The sequence below is a fragment of the Monodelphis domestica genome, chromosome 4 (genome assembly GCF_027887165.1).
Source record: "Monodelphis domestica isolate mMonDom1 chromosome 4, mMonDom1.pri, whole genome shotgun sequence".
In the NCBI taxonomy this organism is placed as follows: Eukaryota; Metazoa; Chordata; class Mammalia; order Didelphimorphia; family Didelphidae; genus Monodelphis; species Monodelphis domestica.
The window spans coordinates 196,551,812-196,564,817 of record NC_077230.1 but is presented as its reverse complement, the minus strand read 5'-3'; the positions used below and the strand labels follow the sequence as shown (position 1 = coordinate 196,564,817).

At 33.0% G+C, this 13,006-nt stretch overlaps 1 protein-coding gene across 5 annotated transcripts in view; it reads left to right on the top strand.

Moving 5' to 3' along the window:
• The window catches only part of PDE1A (phosphodiesterase 1A), a 455,171-nt gene that overhangs the window by 321,446 nt on the left and 120,719 nt on the right, over positions 1 to 13,006 (top strand). Inside the window, exon 1 of one of the 5 annotated variants that reach the window (XM_007494475.3) lies at positions 12,709 to 12,924. The exons of the other annotated variants lie outside the window; for them this stretch is intronic. Coding sequence (XP_007494537.1) covers positions 12,824 to 12,924 — 101 coding nt within the window. The 5' untranslated portion in view covers positions 12,709 to 12,823. Of the gene's footprint in view, positions 1 to 12,708; positions 12,925 to 13,006 lie in introns of those variants that run through there. 5 annotated transcript variants of the gene reach the window in all.

Genomic DNA, 13,006 nt, shown 5'->3' with positions numbered 1-13,006 from the left:
TTCCCCTCAACAGTGGCATATTTTCACTGCTTTTCCTCATCATTGGTAAACCTTCGCAGCTGTCCTGGCTCTACTGATTTAGTTAATCCAGCTGGCAGGCTTATCTTTCAATATATTCACGGTTATGTTACTGGGCATCTCCAAAACATGTGACTTATTCCCAAGGCAGGTAGGTAGCACAGTAAATAAAATATTAGACCTGGAGTCAGGTAGACCTGAGTTTAAATCTGATCTCATGCTTGCTACATCTTTCTGGGAAAGCCAATTAATCTGACTTCCTCAGCTTACTTATCTATAAAATGAGACCTACCTCCCAGGGATGCTATGAGAATCAAATAAGATCATATATATAAAGCATTTTGCCTGCAATAGGTGTGTAATAAGTGCTTGTCCCTTTTCCCTTTATTTCCTCCCTTATTCTCATTGTGTTGTTTTGACTTCTAGTTAACTCTTCATTATAATTATATCCGCTCACTGATAGCATAGCATCCTATTGAAATTCAAAATTTTTATCCCCATCAGGCCCAACTCATGGGTTTTGGAAATTAAAGCTACCTATAGTCATATGAAAAAATGCTCCAAATCATTATTGATTAGAGAAATGCAAATTAAAATAACTGACACATCACCTCATACCTATCAGAGTGGCTTGTTGGACGGAGAGTGGGAAAACTGAGACAATAATGAGCTGTTGGTGTAAATGTGAAAAGAAACAAAAATTCTGGAGAGCAATATGGAAACATGCCAAATGTGCCATAAAACTATGCATACTTTTTGACTCAGTAATACTACTGAACCTGTATCTCAAAGAGGTTACAGAAAAGGGGAAAAGAGCCTAATTGTATAAAAAAATTTAGAAGCACTTTCTATGGGGGCAAAGAATTAAAACTGAAGAGGTGTCAAATTGCTGGGGAATGGCTGAACATGCTAAAATATAAGTAATATATGTATATATTAAATATATATAAATAGCAATACCATTACTAGGTCTGTTTCACAAAGAGATTTATTTAAAAAATAAGAAAGGATCTGTTTGTACAAGCTGAAATACATGGTTGTAAGGGAAAACTATTGCACCATAAGAAATGATGAATAGGATGACTTTGGAAAAACTTGGAAAAACTTAGGTGAACTGATGAAAGTGAAATGAGTAGAAATCACCCACCCTACCTCTACTACTCAAGGTTCTGAACCTGGGCCCAAGCCAACATTAAGATCCCTGAAATACTGCCTAAACCAACAGCGTAGTTCCTTCATAATTACCCTTTGAAGTTCCAAGTTCTAGCTCAAACCTGCAGTAAGGCCTCAAGTACAAGGCAAATGATGTTCATTTGGTCAGTGCAAGTCTAAGAGAAGTCCAAGAGCTCTTGCCCAAGTCTTCAGTAAGGACTCAAAACCCAGCCCAAGGCAGTTTGTAGTGTAATCCCAGAGTGAAGCCTGGAGCTGCTGCCTAAGGCTGAGGTGAGGTCCTGAGCCTCAGCACAAAGTGGATTACAGTGCTCTGGGGCCTGCAAGGCATCAAAAGGCCCTGGAGAGGACTGAATCAGAAGTGGAATTTGGCTTTCACAGCTCCCAGCCCAGGTCATCATACCACCTTGGAAAAACTAAAACTTGCACAAACCCAGAACTAGAGTTGGTGGGGATAGAAACAAGGAAAAAGTAAAGTTTAAGATAATGTACCATGTACCCTGAGAACAGAGCTTACTTATAAGATAAAAATAAAAAGAAAGGAAAGGCTAGGTAAAAAACACATCAAAAGAGTAAACATAAAAACAAAACACCTAACCACAGAAAATGATTATGGGGCTAAAGAAAAGCAAGGCACAAACTCAGAAGAGGCAAATGGGGTCAAAGCAGTTGCATACAAAACTTCAAAGAAAAGTGGACCTTGGTGTCAGACTCTAAAAGGCTTAAGAAAGAATTTTAAAAATCAAGTAAGAGGGATAGAGAAAAATGAAGAAGACAAATGAAAGAGATACAAGAAGAAAATAATAGTTTTTAAAAACAGAACTGGCCAAATGGAAAAAAAGCACAAACGTCCAATGAAGAAAAGAGTTTTTTTTTTTTTAAATAGAGTTGATGGAAAGATAGATCCAAAAACTTGCCAAAGAAAAATTCCTTAAAAATTAGAATTAAGGAAATGGAAACTAATGACATCAAAAAACAAAATAAAAAGAATGAAAAATAGAAGAAATTATAAAATATCTTATTTGGAAAAACAACTGACCTGGAAAACAGATCCAAGAAAGGCAGCTTAAGAATTATGAGACTACTAAAAAGCCATATTAAAAAACAACAACACCTCCTAGACATCATATGAGAAATAATCAAATAAAACTGCATTGATATTCTTGAACAAGGGAGTAAAATAGAAACTGAAAGAATCCACTGATCACCTCTGAAATAAATTCCCACAGGACAGCACTTAGGAATATTACAACCAAATTCCATAGCTCTTGTTTAAGAAGAAAATACTGCAAGCAGTGAGAAAGAAACAATTCAAATATCATGGAGTCACAGCCAGGATTATAGAGGTCTTAACAGCTTCTACATTAAATTATCAGCAGGCTGATTGCATAACAAAACTGAGCATATTCTTTAAAAGGGAAAATGATGATTTAATAAAATAGAAGATTTTCAAGTATTATTGATATAAATACTAGAACAAAAAATTGATGTTCAAATGCAATAAAAAACATACAAAGTAAATAAGAAAGGGAAAATTTAAGGAATTCAATGAGATCAAAATGCTTATCTTTCTGTATGGAAAGATGATATTTATAACTTTTATATTATCATTATTAGGACATTTAGGATTATCATAGATAGAGCATGTGGGAATAAGTTGACTACAAGGACATGATTTATAAAAAAATCAGGGGGTGGAAAAGAGGATTGTACTGAAAGAAAAGTGAAGGGAGAGGTAGAATTATATAAATTATCTCATCTGAAGAGGCAAAAATGCTTTTACAATAGAAAGGAGTAGGAGGGTGAGGATGAACAATTCTTAAACTATCCTCTCATTGGAATTGTTTCAGAGAGGGAATAACCATCATACTCATTTGGATATTTAATCCTATCTTACCCTATAGGGAAGTAGTAGGGAAATAATAAAATGGGAAGGTCAATAGAAGGAAGGAAAAATGGAGGAGATAGTGGTTAAAAACAAACTACTTATGAGGAAGGACAAAGTGAAAGAAGAGAAGATGAGCAGCATCAAAAGAGGAATATAAAATGGAGGGGAATACACAGTAATCATAATTATGAATGGGAATGGGGTGAACTCACTCATAAAATTGAAGAGGTTAGTAGAGAGAATTAAAAACCACAATCCTATAATATGTTATTTTTAAGAAACACATTTGAAGCAAGGAGTCCCACACAGAGTAAGTTAAGGGTAGAAGTAAAATTTATTATGCTTCATCTGAAGTTAAAAAAAAAGAGGGGTAGCAATCATGATCTCAGATAAAACTAAAGCAAAAATAGATCTAAATAAAAGATATAAGGAAGGAAATTACATCTTGCTAAAATGTACCATAGACAATGAAGTAATATCAATACTAAACATATATGTACCAAATGGTATAGCCTTCTAATTCCTAAGGGGGAAATATGCAATAGAAGTATACTAGTGTATAGTATTAATAATAAAACTCAACCAGACAATAAAATTTTACTCTATAGTATAGTAAAGCTATACTAAATAAGCTAGAAAGCTAGAAAAAAGTTTAGGAGGTGAATGGAATTTTAGAAAAGTTAGATTTAATAGAGTTCTGGAGAAAACTGAATGAGAATAAAGAGGAATATTACATCAATATTACATGACACCTCCATAAAAATTTACCATGGACATAAAACTTCACAACAAATACAGAAAAGCAGAAATAATATGTGTTCTTTTCAGGTTGTAAATTACAAAATTATAATCAGTAGATGGCCATGAAAAAGCAAGTTAAAAGTTAATTGTAAACTAAGTAATTTAATTCAAGAGGTGGGTCAAGGAACAAATTATAGAAACAATCAATAAGAATGACAATGAAGAGACAAAATATCAAAGTTTCTGTGATAGAGACAAAGCAGTCCTTAGAGGAATATTTATCTCTCTAAATGCTTACATCAGTAAAATAGGGAAAAAACAAAACTGTGAGTTGAGCATGCAATTAAAAAATAAAACTAGAAACAGAACAAATTAAAAATCTTCAATAGAAGGCTAAATTGGAAATCCTAAAAAATATCAAAGAAGAAATTAATAAAATTTGAGAGTAAGAGAACCATTTGATTGGTAAATATAATTTGAGTTAGTTTTATGAAAAAATTAAAAATAGAACATTAATTTGATTTTCAAAAGGAAAGAAGAAAATCAAATTACCAGTATCAAAAATGAAAAGTGAATTTGTCACCAGTGAAAAGAAAGTTAAAACAATTATTAGGAACTATTTTGCACAATCATATGCCAATGCTAATCTAGCAATCTAAGTGGAATGGATGAACATTTACAAAAATATACATTGCCAAGATTAATGGAAGAAGAAGTAAAATTCTTAAATTATCCTGTCTGAGAAAAATAAATTAAAGAAGCCATCAATGAACTCCCTAAGGAAAAAGCTTGAGGGCTAGATAGATTTACAAGTGAATTCTTTCAAACATTTAAAGAATAATCAATCCTACTTACTATGTAAACTATTTGGGAAAATAAACAAAGAAGAGGTCTTACCAAATTCCTTTAATGGAATAGATATGGTGCTGATACTTAAACCAGTAAGAACAAAACCAGAAAAATAAAATTATAGACCAATTTTATTAATGAATATATCAAAAACTGGTTGATCCAAAAGAGTAGAAACAATTTAAAGGTAATATGGCCTAAAATTTACCATGTCACCATGAAATCATGAAGAGGTTTAGGGGTAATTATATCAGATAAAGTTAAGTTCAAAGGAGGAAACATTTTAAAAGGATGAAACATTGATATTAACTCATTCAAAAAAGCTTTCTACAAAGTGATATATAACTAACAATTGTTCAGCATATTTCATAAAAGAAAAAGCCTTATAAAATAATTTTCCCTGAAAATGACCCATGACCAGAATTACCACAATGAGAACAACAAAAGAAACATTTTACTGAAGTTAAGAGAAGAGTTGAGATAGAAGAGAAAGAAGGGAATAAGCATTTTCTGTGTGTGAGGCAGTGCTAAATGCTTCAATATACTGTTGACTCATGTATAAACTGCTATAAACATTTTGGTGAATAAGTATAGTAATTTATAATAAGTCGTGACTGATTTTATCTTTTGACTCAGAAATTCCATTGCTAGGGCTTTCTTCTAAAAATTCATAAAAAGAAGAAAGAAAAAACTACTTTTTAAAAATATAGTCTTCCTTGCTTGATATGTAAATAGGAAAAATGGAGATACTATATATATATATATATATATATGTGTGTGTGTGTGCATATATATATATATATATATATATAAATGGTCAGAAAATAGCTAAATCATGACATTTTCACATAATATATAAAATATTATAAAATAATAAAATTGAAGAATTCCTACAAATATAAAAAGAATTTCACAAATTGAGAATAAGAACAAAGTACATAGATACAAAACCATGTATATATTGACTAAAATATACTTAAAAATGTATTTATAAAGAATGAATGGAAAAAAATGAGCTTTAAGGAAACAGAATTCCATAGATTTTGAAATACCTTTTAGTTCTACAATTCATTTGGGAATACAATGTTAAATACTCAGAGATTTATAAGATTATTATCATTATTTTGATTATATGAATATTAAGTTTATATTTTAAACTATTTAAATAAATTAGTTTAACTCCATTAAAATATCTGCATTAGAAAATAATGTTATTAGCCAAAAGTTCTTTGCTAATAATGCAAGATCTTTTCATCCTTTGATCTGATTAATCAAGAATGGCTAAAGCTTCATGGGGAATATCTAAATAGATTATGGCATATAAACATAAGGGAATATTATGGCACTCAACAGAACAATGAAGAATAGAGAGGTGACACAGTGGATAGAGTGCCAGGCCTGGAGTCAAGAAGATTTATCTTCCTAATTTCAAATTTGGCCTCAGACACTTATTTGCTGTGTGACTCTGGAGAAGTTACTTAACCCTATTTGCCTCAGTTTCATTATCTGCAAGAAAGAAATGTCAAACCACTCCATTATTTTTTCCAAGGAAACTAAAAATGGGGTCATGAAAGGTCAAATAGACCTGAAAATGACTGAACAAAGCTATGATGAATATAATGAATCAATAAAAGCAAGACAAAGATATTAATAGATAGAAAATGAAGCAAATAGAATTGGGAAGACCAAATAAAAACAATGTAAATAGGATAAAAATAGCAATAACAAAACAATAAGTTTTGAATATTCTGAAATTATACTGATTGTGCTTGGTTCCAAAGATGAAATTGTAGGATTCTCTTCCCTTCCTTCTTTGCAGAAGCAGAAGATCATAGTTGTAATATACTGCATATGATACATAGATTTGATTAATGTGTTGTTCTACAGCTTCATGAAGCCTTAAAAAGTTTTTTTCATTTATAAAAGAGAAATATGAAACTTCTGTAATAAAAAGGCATAGTTGAGCAAAATAAATTTGACATTGACAATGTCCAAAACATCTCATTCTATACTTTCAGTCTATCCCCTCTTTTTTCCAAGAAATGGAAAGCATGCTATCAGTACTCTAGAATCATGGTAGGTCACTGCATTGATCAAAGTTTCTTTGAGTCTTTTGAGGCTGACTTTTCAATATTGATGATTATAAATTATTTTGCTTTACTCTACATCAATACAAGACTTCCCTGGTATCTGAAACCATCTGCTTCCATATTTTGTTTTAAATATTAATTTTAGTACTTTTTCTCAACATTCTTTTCTCAAAATTTCAAGCTTCACATTTTTCTGTTCCTCCATTATTTCCCCCATCTTTGAGCAGACAAGCAATTGGTTAGTCATGTTGTGAAAGAAAATGCAGTCAAAAAAGAAAAAGGAAGTTAAAAATATTCTTCTATCTTTATTCATACGCTATTAGTTCTTTCTTTGGAGGTTGGTAGCCTTTTTCATCATGAGTCCTTCAGAAGTGTCTTATATCATTGTATTGTTGAGAATATCTAACTGATTTATAATTGACCATCATCTTAATATTGCTGTTGTTATGTACATCATTCTCCTGGTTCTACTCTCTTCATTTTGCATCAGTTCATATAAGTCTTTCAGGTTTTTCTAAAACATTCTGCTCATCATTTCTTATAGCACAATAGTATTCCATCACAATCAAGTACCACAAAAGCCTATTTAATCCAAAATGCAATTATTGTGCTAGTGTTGTGGTTATTTTTCCATGTATTTGTTTTCTTTCCTTTTACAATGTAAGCTACTTGAGGACAGAGATGCTTTTTGCTTCTTCATTCTATCCCCAGCTTAGTATAATATGCATATTAAATACTTATATGCTTCCTATAGCAACTAGAGGTTAAGTCACTTGCCCAGGGTAGCACAACTGGTATATATCAGAGACAAGCCTTGAAACCAAGTTTCCCTGGCTCTTAAGTCATCAATTAGCTTGATTTTGAAACTATCTATTATGTTTCATAATTTAAGTAACCAAGATAAAACAATCCAGTAATTGGTAAAAAATATTTCTTGTGAGAGTCAAGTCAGCAATTATTTATTCACCATTTACTATGTTCAAGTACCCTGTTAACTCAAGCATATAAATAACATTTAAAAAAGCATTGCTCATGCCCTCATGGAGCTTTTGTTCTTATGACAAAGCTATCTAAATAATTATATAAATATGAGGTAGGTGCAGAGTAGTTGGAAGATGGTCTCAAAGGGGAAATACTGGAGTAGTAGAAGTATCAGAAAAGATCTCTGGCATAAGGTAGGATATCAGCTGAGACTTGAAGGCAGCCAGGGGTACTCAAAGACAGAGATGAATGGAGTAAAGCATCCTAAAAATGGCAGATGGACAGTGCAAAGACACAGAATCAGGAAAAAAGAGTTCCACTTGAAAGGAAGAACAACTAAGGTAGTCTAGCTGAATTATAATGTTTAATGGAAGGAAAGAGTAAGAACCCTAGAAAGGTAAAAAGATCAAGTTGTGAAAGACTTTAGATGATAAACAGGCTTAAATTTGATGCTGGAAATAAAAGGGAACAACTGTATTTTATTAAGTGTTGGCAGGGAGAGGTAGGACATGGTCAAACTTATGCTTTTTGAAAATCAACTTGACAGCCAAGTGGAAGGTAGATTTTAGATGGTAGACAAGGCAGGAGGATTAAATAGGTTATTTAAATAGTCCACATAAGAAACAATGAAAGGCTATAGCAGGGTAATCACTGGATTAATAAAGAGAGGAGGACATCTGTAAGAGATATTTTAAAGGTAGGAATGACAAGAAGAGATAGTGAGAGTGAGAAGTTAAGAATGACATTGAAATTGCGAAATGACATGCCTGAGAGTATGGAAGTCCCCTCAGAAGACATATAAATGTTTAGAAAATGGAAAGGTAGTGCACTAAATATAAATTTTATTTTCAACACATTGTTTGAGATGTCCAAATGGCACTTGATGATGTGGAACTAGAGCTTAAGAGAGTTGCCATGGTTAGTTCTACTGATCTGGGAATCATCTACTTGGAGACAATAATTGAACCTCTGTAAATTAATGAGATTGTCAAGGAAGAAAAAGGGAAAAGAAAAGAAGTCCCTGGACAGTCTTGGGGTTACCTATAGTTAGTGGGCATGGAAGCCAAAGATCCAACAAAGGAAACTGAGGAATTTCTGGACATAAAGGAGAACCAAGATAGAAAGAACAATGACACAAAAATACAAGAGAATCTAGGAAAAAATTAATATCAGCAGGATCAAAGGATAATGATGGAGAAAATGTTTGAAAATATGGTGACTGTTCAGTTTCAGTTGTGTGTGAATCTTCCTGACTCCATTTGGGGTTTCCTTGGCAAAGATACTAGAATGGTTTGCTATTTCCTTCTCCATTGTATTTTATAGATGAAGAACAGAGGCAAACAAGGTTAAGTGACTTGCCCAGGATCACGCAATTAGGCAGTATTTGGACTTATGAAGATTTGAACTCTGGCCTTCAGGCCCATCATTCCATCCACTCCTAGTTGCCCTTTAACAATTTAAAGATAATTGATAATTTTTAGGAGGTATTTTAATTTTGTGATAAAAGAAGAAAGGAGGCAACATAGTTTTCTTTAAGAGTTTAACTGAGTAGGGATGTTGATATATCAGATAGTAGCCAGCAGGAATCATCAAATTGGTTGAGAGTTTTTGAGGACTGATGAAACAGTCCTTTTTTATAGGCATCCAAAAAGGATTCAGAATATAGAGAGAAACTAAAGATTAAAGAGAGCAGAGGTGATAGTGAGGACATACAATATGATCAGGCTTGTATATAGGATAACTTGTGGTACCAAAAAGTACCAATTTTTTTTTAACAGAGACAGGAATGAAGGTGGAGATCATGGTATAGAATATTTAAATAATATGAGATGAGAAAGAGGCAAAAAGTAATTGAGAATAATCTCTTTTTTCCTGAGGTTTGAAGAAAGGTCTTAACTAAGAGAATAGAGGGAGGATGCTTTTTGAAGGACAAAAATATTTTAAATAACTTCCATAGTAAATAGGATAGTTACCCATCTTGGAAAATGTATACAGATTACTTTGTTCTAGTGAAAACTAGTTGATGGAACATGCAACATAAAAATGAAATGTATCCATTCAGTAAGTCTTCATGATTTTCCCAAGCATTTTCCAGAATCATGATAGGAAAGAAAAGAGGGAAATGGAAGGAATAATCCAGGTTGGGTTTAGCAAGGCAGGATTGTCAAAAGGACAAAGGATCAAGAGATTTGAATTGGAGTATACAGAAAAAGTGAACTGATTTGCCAAGTAGTCAAGATGGAGAAAGGAGTATAGCCAGTACAAGAGTGATGATTTGGGAAGAAACTAAACTTTAGGAAGACCAAATGCTGTAAGAAAACTGTTAGGGAATGCAAAGCATAGAAAAAAAAGATAGAAAAAAAAACCTTATGATGAGCAAAGTGTATTTCTGAAATTCAACAACTTGGAAGTAGAATATTTGTGGGTAATAGCAAGATCAAGGATATGACCACCTCTATGTATAGTTATAGTGATGTGAAAGAGTAGGTCATAGGAATTTAGTAGATTGAGAAACTGGAGAGTTAGGGAGGTTGAGGAAAGATAAAAATATATATTGAAGCATGACAGGAGCTAGAAGGTAGAAAAACATGAGCTAGATGCTGAAATCAGAGGGGAGAAGGAAAGAGTTCTGTAGGCCAATAGAAAAATTACCAGAATCCTGATTCAGTCATAATTATGGATTGAATAAACCTCAAAAGAAGACATTTTGCTTAGTGATAACGGTAGTGAGAGATTATGGAAGTGGCAATGGGAGAGCAAGGAATGCTCTGATTGACTCATTCTGGGCCATGAATTCTGCTAGGAAAGTGCAGCCAGTATTAGAAAGGGTGGCCAACAGTGTAATATCATCAGAAGTGATCCAAGTCTCAATAAGTATTGGAAAATAGAAGAAGTGAGAAAAGGACAGGTTCAAGACAAAAGGAAGTTTGGTGATGAAGTAGTTCTAGAGAGAAAAATTGACTGAATAGATAAATCTAAACCCAGACATTGGTGGGGCATATAAGAGTCCAGGAAGATGGGAGTGAAGGAAAGGACAACTGAGGGATGGGGAATTGATTTGTACATTAGCAGCTAGAAGTTCAGAATTGATAGGAAGGGGAGGAAATAAAAGAGGGTAGAATATGCTGACTTGATAAAAGAGTCCAGGAAAAGTATCATTGGTTAAAGAGAAGTTCAGGTGAAGGGTGCAGGTACTTAGAATTTCCAAGGTCTTCCCTTAAAATCCAAACTTAAGGTAGGTAGTGGTGTTGAGAATTAGGAGGCTCACCTTCACAGCAAATAAGATAGGATGAGTAAGGAGATAAAAGGAGGAAGAACAAGAAAGTCACTAAAAGAAGTTCCTAAAAGCCAAGAATCAGATGGACCATGCTTAATCACTATGACAACTCTACCTCTGGAGAAGACCAAGGGGTCAAGGCTAATGTAAATTACCCTGATTTGGTCCCTTAGCATTTGAGAAAGCTATGCACAAATCTGGAAGTAAGGAGGATATTCTAGTCTGGTTCCTAGAGGATGATTTACTCTAGAAGTCCCTAGGATCCATGCAGGAAGAACCAAACTTGAAAAGTTTTTGTCGTCAGAATTGTGATATGTATTTGCCACAGACAAGATTCTTTCCCTAGAATCCCCATTATGTATCTGCAGCTTTCCCTGTTGTTTGTTAACCCATAAGATGCTTTTGTTTTCTGGATTCCCCAGAAGCCACAAGGAAGGAAGGAGAGAAGTAAAAGTTAATGAGTTGTGAAAATGAAAGTCAGGAAGAAATTTAACATATAATGTCTCAGAAAAAAAAAGAAACAGTTTACACTGAATAAATTGAATAGATTGGCCAAGAGAAAGAAAAAGTAAAATGTCATTAAGGTAGCATATAGCCCCACAAAATCAAAATCGTTCATTATTATAAATCAAGCATTTTTGAGAGCCTTTAGGTCAGGAATATCTGGACTCAGATTTTGACTTAATACATACTAAGTCTGTCACCTTGGACATGGGGACTTGGGAATGAAGACTAAGTTAAAAGGATAGTATTGATTTGCATGAGGTTTCCCTGACCTGATGAAATCATAGATCTAGACCTGCCTCTCACCCATGAAAACACTTTAACCTCAAGAAGAAAAGGCTTTTTAATCAATAGCAAAGCAACTAGTCAACATTTTCTCACAAAGGAAAAAAGAATCAATCCAATGTGTGAACTGGATTCTAATGTCTTAAAGGGTAGAAAATATTTATCTCCTTTTTGACATATTATAGCATAATCATTACTAATATTTATGACTGATTTTAAAAGTATACTAATACATTTTTTGTCTTCAAACTTACGTTGATTTCTTCCTATCTTACACATTATTTCCTTAGTTCTATTAGAGAATGCCTTCTCCCTTTTATTTTACACACTTTTATTCCTGCATCCATATAGTCATAGGGCTATAAACTTTGATTTGGAAGAAACCTTAAAGTAATACAATACCTTCATTTTACATATGAAAAAATAGAGCCCAAGAGGTTTAATGATTTACCTAAGGTTTTTCAGTTTTTAAGTGTCAGTTCCAGGATTCAAACAGCTTAGGTCCTATGACTCAAATTCAGCCCTCTATTTCCTTTGCAGCCTACTGCCTCTTTGATTGCCCTTTCTTTATTCTCAGTTTTCTCTCAGTAAATGAGAATTGTAGAACATTCAAAGGAAATCACTTTTTATTGCCACAATGACTTTCCATTTTTTTTGAAGGGATATGTCTATTATCTTGTCTGTACAATTTCATGTAAAATCTAATTGGATTATAAATTATTTTACATGGTATCAATCTTAAAAGCACAAAAATCATTATAGCTTTTAGTAATTACTCATATTTCCCCTGTTACCTGGATGAAGACAAGGATACAAGGATGAGTAAGAGTATTTAGAACACAATGACCTCACAAGTATTACACCACAATGAACTGTGTGTCTGTGTTCTTATATAGTTTTTTCTTCCTGTAATCAGATCTACATGAGTGATAGTAAAAATGGGATATATTTAGAAGTAGTGAATTATTCAGTTTAATTAAAGTGATGCCAGGCTCCAAAGTCTAAAAAATCTGATACTAAATGGCCAAAGGAAGGCGAAAGAAAGTTCGCTTTAAGGTTTTATGTAGAAAACGAAAACCAGTCAGAGTTAAGATTCCAAAGGAAATTAGGAATTTTCCAAAGTAAGTATTAGTGTTTCTCATTTGTCAATACTTCTACACTGGTATATCACTTTTTCTAGTTTTATCCCCAGGAGTATAACTT